Source organism: Xiphophorus hellerii, chromosome 7 (genome assembly GCF_003331165.1).
Source record: "Xiphophorus hellerii strain 12219 chromosome 7, Xiphophorus_hellerii-4.1, whole genome shotgun sequence".
Taxonomy (NCBI): domain Eukaryota; kingdom Metazoa; phylum Chordata; class Actinopteri; order Cyprinodontiformes; family Poeciliidae; genus Xiphophorus; species Xiphophorus hellerii.
Window position 1 is genome coordinate 15,979,994 of NC_045678.1, and position 19,907 is coordinate 15,999,900.

The following is a 19,907-nucleotide window of genomic DNA, read 5'->3' on the forward strand; positions in this document are numbered from 1 at the left end:
TCAGTTATGAAGAAAAGAAACTTTCCAAACTAACCTGGCCCAATGTAAAAAAAAAAAAACATAACTGACTCCTAATCATAAAAACTGGCTGTCCCAAGCTTGGTGGCAGTAACTCTATTCAGGCTCTTGGTATAATTGGAATAATTTATATTAAAAAGAAATTTGGTCAATTGTTGTATTAAGAATTGTTTTAACTCGGGGCGTGCTGTGGTGGCGCAGGGGGTTAGCACGCCCCACGTTTGGAGGCCTTAGTCCTCGACGCTGACGTTACGGGTTCGACTCCTGGTCCCGACGACCTTTGCCGCATGTCTTCCTCCCTCTCCTCACCCTCCTTCCTGTCTGCCTACTGTAGAAAAAATACAAGCCACTAGCGCCCCAAAAACTCTTCGGAGAAAAAAAAAAAAAGAATTGTTTTAACTCACCCGATGGTTTTCCACCTTGAATGGCCCATTTAAGATTGTGCCACAGTATCTCAATCAAATTCAAATGTAGACTTTGTCTAGCCCACCCCAAAAACTTTGATTGTTTTAATGTTTTGTATTTGTTTGAAGTAAACATGGTGTTGTGTTGTGTTGTTTTGTGTTGTGAAAGTAAGTGTGCTGGAGGCTGAGGTGCAGAACCTCAGATGTTCATGGTCTGTCAGACCAAAACGTTGGCATTTACACTGTCAACGGAGAGTCTCCAAACTACAACAGTAAATCAAAAGGCGTTTATGCATTGACTTTGAAGCCAGTTACTTTTTACAAATCTAGAACTTGGAGCAAAAATAGGCATACTGCCTAAAAGCAAATGATAGTAAATGTTGTCACGTGCATCCTTTTTTACATTTATGAGATGAGATAAATGTCGTCCCATGGAAATGGGAAAACTATGTGTATTTCTTGTAAGTCTTAGTAGTCAGACCAAAAAGTCTGAAAGTCATCATAAATATTCCAAAAAATATCAGTGAAGTTAAATTCGTGTTTTTAATCAAATGTTTCCATCACTCTAAAATAAAGAATATATAAACTTAGAACCAAAGTTCTTTACACTTTAATTTATTCAAACTGGAGACTGAAAACTCACCATTGAATGCTAATGGTTCATATATGTGTTCTCAGCATAGGTGAAAAAATAGAAAAAACGTCTACGCTCTTAATTTTTTGATTTATTTAGTTATTTATTTTTTGTAATCTGCTTATAATTTGATATCCAGGAATCACACACTGAGGCAGCGATTCTTAAGAGAACGCTCTTTTCAGCCGTCTTGTAAATCCTTCATATAGAGCACAGCCATTTTACCACGGGAGCCGCTTTCACCCATCATAAAAATCATTTGTAAGCATATCAGTGAAAACAAATACAGAATAATATCCCTCCACCTCTGAGGGGAGGAGGTGGAAGTGTTGTCTTCTGTGTTCCTTGTTGTGATTTTAATGAGGATGTCAGAGCTGTCAGTGCTGTAATAGCTGATTGTAATAAGCTTCTCCCTCATATGCTAAGACAAATTGTCCTGTTGTTATTCTAATGATGTGTTAGATGTGTTTATGCCGTTTTGTTTCCCTCCACATGCAACAGTTTCATGCACTTGATCCAGGGTTAACTGAAGTCTTATGTCGTTAGCAAAAAGATTGTTGCTTTGACATATTTTTATTAGTTTTATTTCCAGGCTTCATTCTTGTTGCCGTCAGCTCCTCATTTACTAGCAGCACACTGCCATCTAGTGTTTATTTGAGTGTATTGCATCAGTATACATGCTCATTGTATTGATAATATGGATTCATTCTGCAATGACAGAAAAGGCAGACCTTTCCCAGTGTCATATTTATTTCACTCCTCTTATTTTTTTCAGTAATCTAACATTTTTGATACTCTAACTTAATCCTAAATGTTTATATTAATCCTATTTGATTCCCTTGAAATGCAGCCTCTAAAACAGTTAGATTATTCCAGCTGGTTGAAAGAATGCAGTTTATTCATTTTGCATAATGAATCTACAATTAAACACATCTTTTTTTACGTCCGTACTTCACACGAAACTCATCCCCCCCTCTGTGCGTAAATAATTGTAAGAAGTAAACTGTTTATTTTCTGCAACTGCGCCTAACAGATGTGCTAATCAAATATTTGCATTGCTAAAATGGGAGTCACTCCCAATTAAATTCACACTTTTCACCCACCTCGACAGATGCCATGGTGAAGCTGTGAATCTCTCTTATTTGTGAAACTAAACTTAATGTGTGAGGTTTAGTCAAACATTGCCAGTCAAAACTCTTGTATTGAGTGCAGCCTTGACCCCTCTGGGCAGTATCAGAGCCGCTGAAGTGCTTTGGCATCAGTGTGACAGGATTAACACATCAAAAGCAGAGTTGGGGCCTACAGCGGCGTCACACAGTCAGTGCAGCACCTTTCATGTTCTGCTCAGGTTCACCACAATTTCACGTAAGCCAACAGCAAGTCAGACGGAAAAAGATAATGGGGCCAACCTGCTGCTATCACGCTTTCCTTCAGCTGCAGTGAAATATGTCAAATTCTGTGTGTTTGATGAAAGATTTGAGTTCAACAAGCTTAAGTCAGGGAACGATATCTGACTGTGTCACATGGCTGGGATGCAAAGGGACCATTTAGGTCTGACATTCGAGCTGAAATTATTGCTGCAAGCCTGCATGGTCTTACTTTTTATTATGCAAATATTTAACAGTTAACAGAAGCAAAAGTTAAACTCAAGCAGTCTAAGAGGTTTCATGTCTTGGAGTTGAATCCCAGACATTTACCCTGGAAAGAGTTGGAAAGGCTTTTCATATCAAATATTGAAGGTGAATGAATGAATAAAATCGTTATTTCAAATGAGCAAGTAACAAATTTAAATGAAAATCAAACAAGTATATAATTACATTTTGTGACAAAGAAATTATGTCAAACACTATAAAGTGAAACTGTAGATTATAGAAGTAATAACAATATCTCTAAAATCCAGCTTTTTCTGGAATTGGAGGAAGTGAATTTTTACCCCATCTAACTCGTTATATACACTTTTAAACTGTACATGTCCAGACCTACTGTATAAAAAAACTCATCACTCATATCACTGATATACAGCTTAAATGAAAATGCACATATATTTCTGTATCAACTGAATAACTTATGCATGGATAGTTAGCGATATAGCTAGTACATGTCTGACTTATACAGTAAATGTGATTACCTTTGGTTAAGACCAAAATTATTCAAATTCAAAATTATATATTATTAATATATATATTTTTAGCATTTTACCAATATATTTTTTATAACTGTAAGTAATAGTAGCATTTCGCAGTGGTCTAACCCCAGTCCTGCAACAATCTGTTTGACAAGGCCGTGATGTTTTTCTTTACTTACCTTGTAATCCGAAGGTTCATCTCCAGCTTCCTCGGGTCAAATGTCAATGTGTCCCTGGGCAAGCCACTTAATCTCAGGTTGCCTACAAATCTTTGCAATGAATGTATGAATGTGTGGGTGGTAGTGAGTGCTTCAAGTGGTGTGTATAACTAGAAAAGTAAATTCTGTCGATTTACCATTTCTATTTATACTTTAAGAACAAATATTCATGTTTTTTTTCTAGTATCAGATTGATCTCATGTCAGACACTACTTTGAATACAAGTCTGTGAATTAACATTAATAAACAATGTTTAAGAATAAAAAAATAAATTTTAAATACATAAAACCAAAGCTTTTTCATGTGGTTTAAAAGCTTTACTGAAACACAGTTGTCCTTTTATGTCTTGCCTAACAGCCCCTGTCTTTGTTTAGGTTGTCGACATAAAAGAGAAACTGAAATTGTCCAAGAAGTTCTGGTCGAGCCTGCCCGAGGCAATGTGTGTAGAGGACAGAGTGACTGCCGGAAACGTCAGTGATGAGGACTGCTGGAATGGACACACCAAGGGCAGGTAAGGAGACTGCAGCCCTGGAGCTTAATGCAGACTAACACAAAAGGTTACTTAGAAGTCCAAAGTCTTTTCAGCGTGCCTGACGTTAAGTAGTCTGATCCTAGAATTAAGAGGCAAGCTTTTTTCATTTCAGTGCACTGTGGAGGAGCTGGGCATATTTTCATTTAGAGCTGTTTAATTAAAAAAAGGATGTGTCATTTTTATTGTTACAGTTTTACTTTAATATGTAATGAGTTGTATGAAATATATTGTTTTTTAGAGAATCAATTTCTCTTTGTTCTTAATTAGGCTGTGCCAGCTAGGTGTTAGCTCTTAATCTGATTTCTTTACTTGAAAAAAAAACTTCCACTGCCCACAGACTTTTATTTTCTGAGTTGCAAAATCTTTACTGAGCATTATTTACTTATTCAGGCATTATAAACTACAAACCTCAATATGTTTTATCATGTTTGTCAATGTCATTGATTGTTAGACCAAACCGAATGTTCGGAGAATCATTTACATATAAAAATCTGTCTGACCCATGTTTGTGTTAAGCTCTGCAAATGTGCACATTTTCCTCCAATTATTCCAGAGATTAGAGAATCAGAATCAGCTATGCACATCTTGCTTTTTCTTGTTTGTAGTTGTTTGTAAAATAGTTCAAGCTCAGATTGTAATTTTTACTCAGCATCTTTCTATCAACTCTGACCACTTTTCTTGTCCTTGATGAATAAAAACATCGCCCACATTTTATTTCACTGTGTGGATAGCTTGTCCAGAGTAATGTGCAATGTTAGCTTTTTTGCATTAAAGAGCAAAAGTTCAGTTTCGACCTGATTTGAGCAGAGCACCCTCTTCCAAATGTTAGCAACGTCCCCTGCATATACGCTGTAAATAGTGCTTCTTATGGCTTCTTTTTTTTCCCCAACAACATTCGTCTTAATGCTCTTTCATAAAGGTCAGACTTTTGGAGTGCCTGACCTACCAATTTTTTGGTATGTCTGCAGTTTTCAGCTGATTGAAAACTCAATTGCTTGCACTAGATTTTTTTTACTGGTGTCATAGTAAATAAAACTCAATATGAAGGCATCCCACACAAATTTTCAATGTGATTTTCTGTGTTTTCTTCCATCTAATAATTATACACTGTTTTGTGTTGGTGTGTCACATAAAATGAACTACAAATGCATAAAACTGTATTTAAAATGACAAAATGTGAAAATACTCAAGCGATATGTACACGTTTGCAAGGCTCGTAATGTAGGATATCATTCTTTATTTTTTGTCATCCTTGAGTCAAAAAACAAACAAAAACATTACCTTTTCAAATTCAGTGACATTTCAGGGGTATATGTTAGCTAGAGTGATCAGCGCTTATGGGAAAACAAACGTTGCTGTGTCACCTGATTTGTGGAATTCTGTCACACGGCGACCCGCAACCTATTTATCCAACAGGAGAGCAGGCAGCTGACATACTTTTCCCCGGAGAAATACCTCACAAGTGTGTCAGTGTATTAACTGACATTATGGGGTCAAATTCCCATTTTACAAACATTGGTGTAAACCTAAAGAGCCAATTTCCAATCGCTTTATGAAAATTAGACATATTTCAATTATGGGTGGAATTAGTCTACCCTCCAAGCACTTGTTTGGTGCTGCTTATTTTCCTAAAGCCTGTGACGATAATTATTTCTGAATTATATCTTTGCATAAAGAGTGCCTTTCTAAAATGTACCCCTGGCTAATTGAATTTGTTTTGTTTTGTTTTTTTAATATAGATACTTTCCTGAAGTCCAAAAGGATGGCCTTACCAACCAGATGAATAACCCTGAGGTGGGCGTCGACATCACACGACCCGACACCTTCATCCGTCAGCAGATCATGGCTCTAAGGGTGATGACCAACAAGCTGAGAAATGCATACAATGGCAATGACATCTACTTTCAGGACACAAGTAAGCTGTTAGCCATTTTTGTAATGCAGGCGAATGAATCAGAATGCTTTTTCTGCTTTGCTTTAGGCAGCTGTCATAGTTTTTTTTTCATCTTTATTGTTTGCTTGAACATTGAAAAACACTTCTTACATGAGAGCACATTCAAAGACATTGCAAGTATTTTTTAATCAGGAAGTCCTTCTTCACATTTAAAGTATGTGTATTGTTACTGATGCATATCTGTCATGTATTGCAATTCCCTGGGAAGAAATGTGCAAAATGTGAAAAGTGTGCTTCTGCATAAGGGTTTAAAATGTTATTTTGCTGTTTGGTTACTATGTATTTGGTCTTAATGAACTTAATGGTCATTTGATCATCTCGGGATGACGGTAAAGAAATTAAATGTGAAAACACAAAGCTTGAGTGCCCCTATGTAGCTGGCTAGGATAATATGATTATTTACTTAAAACACGAAATCTACTGCTTACTGCCCTGGAAATGTTAAAGCAAACTTTATGTAAAGGAGTTTCTGTACAAAATCTGTTTTAACAAACTTGTAAGAGGGTACAATATTCCATCTATAAGGAATATGACCTATTCTCAGAAAATCAAAGGTCAACCTTGATTCTGAATTACCAATGATGAACTCTTACGTTTTTGTTTTTTTTTGCTCTGCTCTTGTAATTCAGGTGATGAAGGCAGCGGCTCAGGCAGCGGAAGCGGCTGCACAGAGGGCTGCACCACAGACATGTACAGCGCTGCCACTGAAACCCCAGTGGTGAGAGCCGACCGGAGCGGGCCTATGGAGGACTCTGCCCCCCACCATGCACCATCCATAGCACTGCCAACCGTGCTGGCTCTGCTAGCGCTAACTCTGCACCGACAATGGAGATAATGATGGAGCAACAAGCTAGATATGGACTGCAGGGTTTTTGTCCCCTTTTTTCTCCTCTCTGGCAGTTTTTGTATTCAAGCACATTGGAGCTACAGTCAAGCAAAGAGCATTCAGCCTACCAGCGTTGATGCTGCAGGATTCTGCTCTGAGAAAGAGAGTAGTCATCCACATCATGATTTTCCACTTTTCCAAAGATCATGCAGTGCCATCCCTAGACTTTATATTTCATGAAATCATTTCAGTTTCTAAAACTGATGTGGATCCAACAAACTCTGCTTCAGAGATTAAAAAAAAATAAATAAATCTTTACATTTCTTTCACATATGGCAAATATAAACATAGATTTCCAATTGGAAAAAAAATATATTATGCACTTTGAGTTTTTTTTTATTGAATTTTTTTGTCTGAAGAAAATGTAAAAAGAGATGTGGTTAAATTATGCACCTTAAAAAGGTACAATAAGCTTAATAAATGTTTGATAATATATTTTAAAGAGGTGATGTACATCTAAGTGCAAGAGGATTCAGGAACCATGTCCGCTTTGGTTAGAATTTGATTAAATATAACATTATGCCATTTATTGATTTGTGAAGGAAAAACAATTCTTTTCAATTTCCTTTTTGTGAATGCAAATTCAGATCTTTCATACAGTTCCAATCATTTTGGGCTGTAGATGCATATATTGTTTTAAACACAATCTGCACAAACCTATAAATACTCACAAAATCTGTTCAGCAGTGGCCTTGTGCTACAGCTGACTTGAAGGGTTAGGATTAACATTTTATTTACTTTGCCTTGCACCAACTCCATAATCTGCAAAATATGCTCATATCTTGCCAGTTTCTTAACTTAGCTTAGAACCTAAAATCATTTCTAAGAGGGTTTTTCTTTTATCTTTTATCTGCAGAGAATATGCCACTAATTTACTGTTATGTAGCTCTATGGCTAAACAGCTATGGTAACATTTTGTTTAAGATGTGGTCACTCAATATAGTTTAAAATATTTACTTCTAGTTTAAAGGGATAAATACTGTCATAATTTAATTTCATTAATAATGGAACAGCTAGGTAGCTACAGTGGCTAATTATTAATCTTCTATTACAACCATAAGGGTCTTTTGTGGATTTTTTAAGCTGGGTTCAATTGAGAGGAAATGGCCCATCAGTAATTTACCTTTAATAGATAACTCTCTTAGCATTTTAACATTGATGAAAGATAAGAAATTCAAAAGCTGTTAAATGACCTAAGATATGCAGGAGATGATTATTCTCCTTGGTCTGTAGCTATTTATTATGAAGACTTTTGCCATCTGTGGTCCATAACAATGATATTTCTATACTAAACAAACTTTGAAACAGAATAGATTTTAGTGTTTTTCCATTCAAACCATCGTTATGCAAGTTCACTTTTCACAAGAATTAGTTGTACTTTCAATTCACACAGGTTAAAACAGATTTGGTTCATATTCAAAATTCACTGTTTTAATATTTTTGTGTACAGTCACACCACATAAAGTTTCAATTTACAATTTTCAACATTAATTAGCACTTTGATTATTTTGCAGCCTAGCATTTGCCAGGTGAGTCTCTCTGCTCACATAAAACATTTTTTTTGTTTGACCAAACTATCAATAAAGCTCCTCTTGTGCACAGAATTCCCTGCTTGAATTGTAAGAGATCAACATGAGCAGAAAATGTTGATTCTGCCTCAGTACTCGAACTAGAAAACCCTTCTCTCCTGTGAATTATCCTCACTGTTATACTGGTTATCCTTATAGCTGGTAGATGTGACAGAATCCATTTAAGTGTTGCTTCAGTCTTAGGCTTGTTTTTTGTACATAGAAAAACCTTAACATGAATTTTTTGACACAATACTGATAGAACTGGAGTAAAGAAACAACTCAACATAATCTACTTCTTTTAAGTAGTCTTGATTTAGACCTTCAGCTTATAATATCAGGTATGTTTGTGTGTGCATTTTCAATAATGTCTGAGCATAAAGACAGATAAATGTGTTAGAGATAAAAGCCTAAAGCAAACCAGTGATCCCTGTGATACGTTTCAGGATATCACAAGGGAGCAATTCAAGCTTCTGATCTGAGAAACAGCTTTGTACAAGTCAGTTGTTTGAAAAAGTTAATGCCACTTATGTAAACACTATTTTGAACAAAGTCAAGTGCGGATAACACTGAAACAAAAATATTATCTGGTTTTACTTTATCATTGGATAGTTACTCTGTCAAGAGATACTTCACATAGGAAGGTCATTTCAATGGACTATGGACCGATCTTTACTGTAAAAAACATTATCCATTTAACACAGCCATTAAATACAAAATTAAACCCATTAAACATTACCTAATATTGAACTTTTTCAATATTAGGTAATGTTACCTAATAACATTACCTAATATTGTTGGGTATTAGGTCATCTATTAAGGTACCTTGATCAAATCATCAAGGTAATAGATGTTGGCACATACTGTATGTACCATATGTGCCATCTATATGGTACATATAGATGTCTAACCTAGCACTTATTAGGAGGTCAAATGTAATGCTTTTAACAAAACACTAAGAGAGTTATCTACTTCAGGTTACTAATCTCTAACCAGATACAGAAAAATCTTTCACACCTGTGGCTCTAAAGACAATCAAATTAGGAGATTCCTATTGGGCATCTCAAATTAAGTTTCCCACTAACATTTTCCGTTTGAATTATAATGAAATTATATGCAAATAAAAATTATTCGGTTGGTCTACAAGAGCAAACCTATATTCTTGTGCTGCTGTGAACTTAACATGAATTTAAATTAACTGACTGTATCATGTTGTAGTGCTGCATCCTCAGAATATATTACACGTATTTACCAACTATCACCCGATGTTTCATACCTACTGGAACTACATTTAGAAAAACGCAAAAACATGCTACTTCTTTGCATATTGGGTAACTGCTCTAATAATCCCAGGCAGTATTTAAAAATGTCAACTTCAAATGACAGAATTGAAAAGAATATATAAGTACATATTACCATACTTGTTGTATGTCTGGGAGTTATTAAGAGAGGCAGGGAGCAAACATCACACAGTGGTGACAGGGAATGCTAAGAATGACTCCCTGAATTTATCTGGAAAGCTTGAATGGTTATGTCTGCAGCACAGACAGGTTTGAAGCCGACCACAGTCACCTGTGAAATGAGAATCTGTGGGGACTGGACAAGGCTGAATGCTTCAGTGAAGCTCCTCAGTAGAGCGTACTTACAGAGAATGTGAGAGACCTTGGCACCGCTGAGGGGCGCGGACAAAACCAGCCTGGATGTGCGCTCCCTGTTCTCTGAGAGCCCGTCAGGTTCATAACCAGCAGGCCAACTGAGCGTACACATCCACAGAATTAGCCTATGTCATGCCCTTCACAATGTATCAAGAAAAACTTTAGCTTTTCAATATTGTTTGAAGTACTCATTTACATCCACAGTGCAAGAACAACAATACAGAAAAAATACGCAATGTGTTTTTTTAAAGTTATTCTTTATTCTGACTATTGATCTCACAGGATGCCATTTTTGTTTTTTAATCATTGAACTTTTAATATTTTTGCAATAAAAGGTTAAAAGCAACAGCTAACCCAGTGCTGAATTACATCAATTCTTTACAAGTCACATTTATTTTTACTTTTACCTTGGAGGTAAAGAGTTTGTTGAGCGAAGATGCCTTAATGTATTTCAACCATACCGTGAAGATGATTGCATTTGTTTTATTACTATTGAGAATAAATTCTAAACATTTTTAAAACAGATTTCTCCTTGTTATAACTTTGTGAAAGGTATAAAAAAAACTACTAGGATTGAGAATAGGATTAAGAATTTACTCCTACACTGTGACCTGCAAAACTGCAGAAACCTTTTTACTTGTTTCATTGAAATCACAAACTTTACTGAATTTAAAGACAGACCCACAACAAAAATAATGCAGAAATGTGGAATGGAATGAAGATGACAGATTTATTGTTTTATTTTTAGAAATGAAAATATGAACAGTGGCATGAATTTGCATTGAAACTGTTTTAGTCTGGTGCCCCTAAATAAAATCCAGTGCAGTCGGTTCCCAACTAGGTACATATCTCTAGCGGACTGAGGGTTTCTAGACAAACTGCATCAGGAAGACCAAGAAACACAATGGAAATAGAAATGTGAAATGTGACAATAGAAAGCTATCTGACATTCAAAAGCAGGTTAATAAATAATATCCCAAGCTTTTAACATATCTGATTATCTTATAAATTAATCATCTAAAAATTAATGGATTGGCGCTACAAGCTTACCAAGGCATGGTCGTCTGACTAATCTGGGTAAGGAAAACATTTCCTGAGAAGTTGCTAATAGGCCTATGGAAACTCATCAGCAAAACAATTGCTAGTATCTGTTGATATAACAACCATTAGCTGTGCACTTCACAAATCTAGCCTTTATGGAAAAAGAAGAAAGCCACTGTTGACAGACTGATATATGACACTGGCTTAACTTACTTAGCTTTTTCAAAAAAGCGTGAAGGGCAGTGAAACACTGTTGTAGGTTTAACCAACAAGTTTTAATTTTGGGGGTTTTAATTCCATCAAAAAGTGAACAACTTTTCAAATATTTGGTAGTAAAATGACACAATTTCAAGGTGTCCAAGACATGTGAATACCTTTGCAAAGCACTGCATGATTCAGAGAACTCTTCTATGGTTAGTCTTAATATCTAAAAGGAGGGTTTTTTTATTCAGTCATAGGATCAGTAATTTTCTAACATCACAGACTGACAGCTCCATTGCGCTGAGGTAAGTTTGAGCACTGAGGTGCATGTTGGAACAACAGGTGACAGCTAGGCCTCCTCTGTGTACTTCCTGTTTGTGAAATCGGCTCTTATCAGTGGTTCAAAGCCTCTGTTTCTCCTCTGACGCAGGTAGAGCACAAAGATAAGGAGAAGCACCAGTAGGCCGACAAAGACGCCTCCCAATGTGGAACCCAGCACAAACACAGCTCCCTCATCTGCATCTGTGGAAAGAAAGGAGAAATACTCTGAAAATCCAAAGGTTTGTATCGTCAGTGGGGTTAGTATGTGACGACTCATGCTGTAACAAAGACAAGACAACATCTAACTGTAAACTATTATAGTTTTCATAACACTATAACACTGCAAGTCCCACTTATTCACTTCAATGTAAAACAGAAATAATAAATAAATAATTATACATTCTATTTAACATTCCTAATGAATTTAAACTAATTAATCATTCCATTTATTTTAATCATTTAAGCATTTATAAACTGGTCTTAATTAATTGAAGTACTAAAATATTCCAATAGCTATTTGTTAATTTCTTTATGTGTATATTTTCAGTTTTATTTAAACAATCGTGCACAATTTTATGCAGTCATATTGGTTGTATTGTGGCACTTTTGAGTTCTGTACGCATTAAAAAAGTTACGTAATCATAAAAAAATGTTTTATTGTTAGCTCAGTATTCACTCACCATCGAGGGAAATAGCATAAGAGTATCCCAGCTGATCCGATGTGACGTAGATCTCTTCATTAGTGATCGGAGGGAAAAAAGGAACCATATTATAGTCCCTGTTGTGACCAATAGGAGCCATCTCATCCGGGTAGGTGGCGTTGGAAGGAACAAACCTGCGCATCCATTCATCAAAAATGGCATCGGTAAAAGAATGGAGCACCTTTAAATTTGAAGTGACAATAAAAGTGTGGTTAATTGGCTTGAACCTAACCGTATACTCAAATTTTACTATGCGCCGTTGAATTCCTACCAGAAAGATGGGATCATTGGCTGCAGAGTGGGACAAAGAGCTGGTTCCATTGAGCATAGAGTGAACAAGGTTGTGAAGGTTGTCGACCGTATCATCCAGTTCTCCGTCTGGCTTTTCGTACCCTTCAAGTGCATTTCTGTTCATTTAAAACAAACTAATCAATGACCTATGACTACCGAACCCTACATTTTTTGTGGCCTAATAGCCAAAATCATATTCATAACACAAACTGTTGAGTTCTACCTGAAGCTGAAGGAGGAGTTGGTGAAATATGGAGGACTGTCAAACTCTCTGATTCCTAAACAGCTTCTGACGTCACTCATGGTGGGTAGAGACATGTTGGCTCTCCCTACCATCCCTCTCTGAATAAAACCCTCATTCGTGCCATTGCAAAGAGTCACCAGACGGTTATAATCATCCAAGCTAAAAGGAGAAAAAAAATGCCTTTTTTAAAGAAGGAACTGGATGCACATTCACTGTAACTGCAAGAGCTACAGTGCCTTGGAAAAATATTTATGCACATTTATTTATTTTTTTTTTTTGCATTTTGCATAAAGGTTGGATGAGAGTAAAACTGATCTTTTTAACTTTCATGCAAAAAGCTTGGTGAGGTGGAAAACTAACATCAACCTGAAAACGGAACCATTACAGTGAAACTTTGTGATGCCAGTGTTTGTCTGGGAGATGCTTTTTTTTTTCAAATCAAAGAAGCTGTCCAGAGATAGCAATATGGTGGCAGAGCTAAATACCTGTGAGAAATCATGTTAGAAGTTGCAAATACTTAAGACAAGGGCTGAGTTTCAGTTTACAGTCAAACAATGATTCTAAATCTAACTCTGTTTTATAACAGAGCAAATTTATTTGTTAAAATAGACCAATCAAATTGAAATCCAATTGTGAAAATGTGGCAACTGGTGCATACTGATCCTTTCCTTCCAACCACACTGACTTTGAGCCCTTTTGCAAATAAAAATGGCCAATGGGCGTGCTGTGGTGGCGTAGGGGATAGCGCGACCCACGTTTGAAGGCCTTGAGTCCTCGATGCGGCCATCGCGGGTTCGACTCCCGGACCCAACTATATTTGCCTCATGTCTTCCCTCCTCTCCTTCCCCCTTTCCTGTCAGCCTACTTTCATATAAGGGACACTAGAGCCCACAAAAGACCCCCTGGAGGGGAGAAGAAAAAAAATGGCCAAACATATTTGCCTATGTATGTGTTATATAGTCTGGCTTTCAAACAAAGCACCACCACATGTTTCCAGAGGTGTAAATATCTCTGTCTGAAATCTGGAAACCATGATGCATCTGTTGGCTGCGACTATCACATTAATGCCACAACTCAACACAAAAAGTCATCAAATCTTCCAGGATTTGTCTCCACCCATTGGATCTTGACATTTCAAATAAAATGCATTGAAGTTGATAACTGCAACATGACAAAATGCTAAAAGCTTTTCCAAGGCAGAGTATTATTCTATCATTAGTTGTTCTGACCTGTTGCACACCACTCCCCATCTGGAGAATCTTGACTGGTTGCTGATGAGGAAAGGGTTGTCTGGGTTCCTGCCTCCAAGCAGAGAGTCTGTACACACATCACACTCACTCTGTCCTGTGGCAAAGTTCCAGTAAGGAATTGCAAAGTTCTCATTGCCTGTCAGTCTCTGCAGAAAAAAAACAATAATAAAATATTTATTTATTTCTATTTACACAAAATCTAAGTTGCACTTATGCTTGACTGACAATTAGATAACATTACCTGAAGCTCTCTTTCCAAGCTCAGAAGGTGGTACCTGTGCCAGGTAATGAATGCTGGACCTTTGTGTGAGAAATCTATGGCTTTGAAGGGGCGACCAGGACCTGCAGGAAAAGTATTATTTAACAACTAACATGATCTCAAGCTTACATAGGACAATCAGGCCATAAAGGTTGAACAGAATCCAATTCGGTCAAAGCTTTTTCAAATCAAACAAGTTCAAATCCAATTATAATGTGATACAGACAGATATTGTTGATTAATCAGCAAAATATTTGGGCAAATAAAAGATCATTTTGGATATTACATTTAAACACAGGGCTTTCCTAAAATTGCTAAAGTTACATCTTGGTATTTTTTATAAATGCATACCCCTGAAATTAAGTCCACCTTATGAGTTAATCTTCATAACTCTGTTAAATACTTGTGCATTTTCACACACTAAAAATTGTTTCCCGATGGAGAAAGTAGTGAAAATAACTAATAATATTGATTGTTATTGTATCAGCAGCAGTTTTTAAAAATGTATTTACATCTCTCTTTTATATGATGTTGGTATGGTACAATCTATTCTAGATTTTCATTTTGTATTTAAATATAAAACAAAATATTTTTAGCAGAAGTAGTTTTGTGCTCTTGAATACGCCAACAGTAATACACAGTAGGTGGTGCATAATATGTAAATATACAAATATGTCTCTTTCTCATTACATTAAAGTGTAATTTGGTTACTTTTTGCAATAAAACATACACTGATAAAGACAATACATAAATATAGATTTACCTAAGAGAGTGTCTCTGACTGAGTAGTAATGCTGCCAGACGAAGAAGTCATAAATGGAAATGTTGGCAAACTGTGGCTCAGTCCCGTTTGGTCCCAGCAAACCCAGCCAGTGCTGTGTGGCAATCATGTAGTCTGGATGGATGGTGTTCTTAGCCAGATCCAGAACATCCAGGAAGTCCTGAATTTCCCCGCTGGTAAGGGAGTGGATGTTCTTCCTCACCACAGGAGTTTTTCTCTGGTCACAGTTTGGACCAGTCCAGCCGAACTTACACTGACCACAATTATAGCCAGCAAAGTTACCTGCAACACAGAAAGCCAACTGTGAAATACTTGATACTCAAGGTGGGCTTATGATGGCTTACACAAATTTCTTTCACTCACCGCTGCACCTGCAAGTCTGATTGAAGAACTTGGTGGGCCACCTCTCTCTGTCATCAACATTTCTGAGTCTGTACGGTCCCCCCCAGGGTTTGGAATCCACTTGCACAGCCCTGCAGCTCCCTCTCCCTGACAGAGAGCCGCAGACGTTGGCAGGATCTGAGCCCAGAGCAGGGCAGCAGCGCTTGGACCGGATCCCCTCTACTGTGCAGCAAGCTCGAGGAAACTGAGCTTCAGCGGGTTTAACACAGAGCAGCAAAGACACAGTGCCGAGAACCAGCACGATTCTCATTTTCCACCTATTTGTTTCTTCCAGTGAGTGGTGAAAAATCAGTTTGCAGATCAAGCGGTCGCTGTAAGGCAGTCGATTTGATCGCCCCCCCAAGGAGTGTGGAATCTCCCTCCGCCACGGTCTGCTGCTGTGAATCTTCAAATTAGATGGAGTGATAAAGTTAACATCTGTGGAAATAGCACTTAAAACCAAATCACGTTGTGCTGCAGCTAGTTGTGTGCAGATTAAGAAAGCCTCTAATGTGCATTCTTGCTTTTGTAGGGCTGGGGAGGATTAAGACATTGGTCTTGTGATGATCACCTGACAGCCAGGCTGTGAGTTCCAGCAAGATCTGGAAAGATACCAAGTAACTGTCTGAAGGGGCTATTATGTTGTAAATACTACTATGCAGCAGCTGAAGACAATATGATGTTTTGTGGTTCTCTGCGGTCGAGTCATTCACAAGAATAACAACAAAACAAAATCAGTTTTCAGATCAATGCCACCTCTCAGGATTTTTGGAGTTCTGAGAAGGAACATTTCATCCAGAAATTTGTTATATTTTTGGAGCTCATTATGTGTCATAAGTTGGTGTGAGGTGGTGGTGGAAGCGGTGAGGGAAACGCAGCAGACCCAGATGAGATGTATGATGATGATTTAATGGTGACAATATTCCTGAACAGTCCAAAAACCTGGCAGCACAGCTGAGCGGAAACTAAGGCTCAACACTGGTAGCGACAGGCTACACGAATGGACCAAAAGACAGACAGAGCACACTTCACACGACTGCTTAGACAAACGACAAGGACCCGACGAAGACGCAGACACACAGGTGGCATTAAATACACAGAGGATAATCACAGAAACGAGACACACCTGGAAATGATCAAGGGGAGACAGGACAACACGGAGACTCAGAGACACAGGAAACTCAAAATAAACACACAGCAAAACACGGAACATGACATTATGCTTCCAAGTTCTTAGTTATTTGCGTTTCACCTTTTCAAAATTGAAATTGAAAACTTAACCTAATAGTTTACTCATTGTTTTCCAGACTTATTTGTTAATTTTTTTTTAGTCTATACAGCACTAAAAAAAATCAACAAAAGTGGGCTTTATAAAGCTTGAACTTAATCACTAAACCAAACTCAAGCCAATACAAAAAGCAAAAACAGAAGGGTGTGGTGTGGGCTTTGAGCTGGGAGTCAGACTCTGAGCACATGACCACCTATATGATAGCTTGTCAGATGCCCAGTTTCCCAGCATCTGACATGCCCAGTTGCATGACCTTAGAAAGGCCAGGTTTAACAAGAGGCTATTCAGAAAATTCCATATAAAGACAAATATTTTGAGGAAAGAGATTAATACAATTTGAAATGCAGCTGAAACATAGCAGAATGTGGAATAAATGAAACTCTGTGAATACTTTCTGGATACATCTAATCAGAGGATAATGTGGTAGATAAAAGGAAACAATGAGATGATTTTGTTATATTACGCAGAACGTGGTATTTCCCTTGAAGGGAAAATATGGCGGAAGTCTACATTTCTACAATAACAAACATCTGTCTGCTGAACAAAGTAAACAATAAAAAAATTTACCTATGCCTGTTTGGAAATTTATAAATGAGTAATAGGAGAAATACAAAAATTATATAATGACCACATGTCAAATAAGCTGCGAGTATAAAATGGATGGCGAAAGAGCTATCATTGTACAAACCACATTATATAAACATAAATGTTTTTATTTATGTTCTTTTTCTTGGATATTAACAAATACAAGAGAGTCATGTGGAATCTCTGCTATTTACTGATGATATCTGAGTCCTACTTCCCTTAAGGCACAAATGTGGGTGATTCAAACTTTTGTCGAAAGCTTTTGATCCTCCACCTCCTGAACCGTATTCCCAGAGTCATGGGATTGGTGTGAGCAGTCTTTTGAGTATTAGCAAAACAATATACTGTATCTTTTAATTAATTTTTTTTTATTTATTTATTTTGATTTTTATTTTGATTTGGAGAAAATGTAATTAACTTGAGTTAGTTATTTTTTCATTCATTTACTTTTACTTTTAATATTTTTACTTACTGCTTGCAAAATTTTCCATATTCGTGTGTCATTTAAGGATCATAGTATCGATTTCATGTTTGTTGAAACATTTTATTGATAAAACTGGTCTAGATTTTGATTTAGACATGGCACCGAGCTGCTTGTATGACTGATTGTTCAGCCAGACAAAATGTTGCACACGGTCCTCTATGTTTAAGAGGCATTCTAGGAGAAGTTAATAACTTCTAATTTAAGAACCATAGAGCAAAAAGAAAAAGAAAGGTTGGAATTGAGATATGAAGATATTTAAATATTTAGCTTTTCCACTATATATTAGTTGCCTTACAGAATTTCACAGACGGTTTTTGGTGTTTGACAATTCTCCAAGATAGAGGTTTCAAACCTAAGTTGTGTCTCTGCTGGTAAATGATGAAGAGCATGCAGTTTGTTAGCCACTTTGTCAAATCCTGCTGCTCTCAGGTATAATACAGTTTATAATTTATGATACAACAAACAGTCAGTGTGAAAAAAAAACTGACACAACAATGTTCAACATAAAGGCACTGCCCATTCAAATATCTTCACCTCAAGGGCAGAACACAAGATGCTAACATGACTCTCCAAAAAGACATCATGGGACTTACAGCATTTTAATTTCACTGGGCGTTATCCAAGAAAAACACAAAGGACAGAGTGAAGTTTCTATAGAGAAAGTAGACAAAGACCAGAAGTTCTGCATTTATTTTGTTTTGACAGCCTATCTTAAAATTTAACTACATGGACACCAATGAAGAACACAGGCTCAAGCTCAGGTAGTCACTTTCTTATTTAGAAGTAAAATATAAGATTTGACATCAATATGTGAATATTTCTTTTTAAAGAATTTAATATTTTGTTGGTTATCATGGGTGTTTTGCATTTTAAAAAATCACACAAAGAAAAACTGAAGCTACGTTCCAATAATGCTACATCAAACTGTTGTTCAGTCTGAACTGTGACACTTCAGAATCAACACAAACATTCCAGCTGTGTTGCATTTCCTCAGCAAGATTATCAGTGCCGCACAGAAGTTTCAGTCATTTCAGCCATTTACCGAAAACGGCTCCTTCAGCACTGACAGATTTCTAGTGGAATCTGTTATTCCCACTGAAACACAGGATGGTGCCAGAGAGCCATCAGGAAATAATAAATGCACATAAGGGCACACAGGACGTGGCTGTAAGAGCTAAATACATTGCTGCTAAGAGCTTTACAGACACATTTAATAAAAAGATCTTGAACATTCAGCACTGGAAAGCAGCATTTCTTCCAATATGCTCCTTTGAAAACTGTAAAGCAGAGAAAGAACACGGAGAATGGCTTTGCATATTAAATAATAGCCCTGTTTGGTCTATTGTAGCTAGTCTTTTCACACAGAGTTTTAGTTATTCAGCTTCCTCTGGTTCAACATTGGGTGACTGATAATATTCCACCAAGCTCTAAATGAGTACTTATTAAGCATTGAATCTATTATTTCTTGTGTCTATTGAGTCTTTCAAAGAAAACTGCAGGGTGGGGGGGGCAGAATCATGCAGACAGAGAAATATGTTTCCATTTTCTTTGACAACAGGTGAGTGTTGCACTTAACACTTAAACCACTCTGAACACGTTTCACAGCAGCAACATGTCTTGGCTTGATATTACAGGCCTTTCACATTTTTAATTGAGGGCACTTCAGTTACATTTCCAGAGAACAGCCCTCTGTGTCCAAATTGAAGGTGCTAATTTCAATGTTTTGGCTGGTTGTTTCATTAACGATATGGAACTTGAGGAGCTATTCAACCAGCACTACTGGGCTTTTGGAGATTTCTAATACATATTCATATTAGTCTTTCAAATCAGCCCAGAGCAAATGCAACAGAAAACAGAATGCAAATCTTGTTGGTGTTTAGTCATGTCTTCTACTGAGGTCTTTAATTATGTATTAAGCTATTTTGGAACAGACCAGATAAGCAAGAAAAAAAATGATCTGCTTATTATTAAAACTGAAAATAAATCTTTCTTAAGTTTTCACAATTCACGAGATTATCTAAAAACAATTTCCTTTAATATGCAACTTTTACTTTTAGTTGGTATTTTATGACGAGCTGATTTTTAT

At 36.8% G+C, this 19,907-nt stretch overlaps 2 protein-coding genes across 4 annotated transcripts in view; one reads left to right on the plus strand and one right to left on the minus strand.

Moving 5' to 3' along the window:
* Positions 1-10,519, plus strand: part of LOC116723221 (glypican-6-like) — a 107,065-nt gene extending 96,546 nt beyond the window's left edge. For 2 of the 3 annotated variants that reach the window (XR_004339931.1, XR_004339932.1), the window contains 4 exons: positions 3,774-3,910; positions 5,671-5,846; positions 6,515-9,208; positions 9,242-10,519. Coding sequence is in view for 1 of the 3 variants with exons in the window: in XM_032567968.1 (XP_032423859.1) it covers positions 3,774-3,910; positions 5,671-5,846; positions 6,515-6,720 (519 nt within the window). In the remaining 2 variants the exon portion in view is untranslated. Of the gene's footprint in view, positions 1-3,773; positions 3,911-5,670; positions 5,847-6,514 lie in introns of all 3 variants that reach the window. The other variant, XM_032567968.1, reaches the window with a different exon arrangement.
* A 191-nt stretch (positions 10,520-10,710) lies between these two features.
* dct (dopachrome tautomerase) lies at positions 10,711-15,967 on the minus strand. Its single transcript, XM_032567969.1, has 8 exons — positions 15,447-15,967; positions 15,066-15,365; positions 14,285-14,385; positions 14,023-14,189; positions 12,773-12,952; positions 12,530-12,665; positions 12,238-12,439; positions 10,711-11,758 (listed from the first exon to the last, which is right to left on the minus strand). The coding sequence occupies exons 1-8, from the start codon at positions 15,733-15,735 to the stop codon at positions 11,586-11,588; spliced, it is 1,548 nt and encodes a 515-aa protein (XP_032423860.1). The 5' UTR covers positions 15,736-15,967; the 3' UTR covers positions 10,711-11,585.
* Between the last annotated feature and the right edge of the window lie 3,940 nt (positions 15,968-19,907).

Coding starts and splice junctions, on each gene's coding strand:
- dct (XM_032567969.1), bottom strand. CDS start 15,735: ATGAGAATCGTGCTGGTTCTCGGCACTGTGTCTTTGCTGCTCTGTGTT. Junction 12,953..14,022: donor TGGGGAGTGGTGTGCAACAG/GTCAGAACAACT, acceptor TTCTCCTTTTAG/CTTGGATGATTATAACCGTC. Junction 11,759..12,237: donor TTATGCTATTTCCCTCGATG/GTGAGTGAATAC, acceptor TTCTTTCCACAG/ATGCAGATGAGGGAGCTGTG.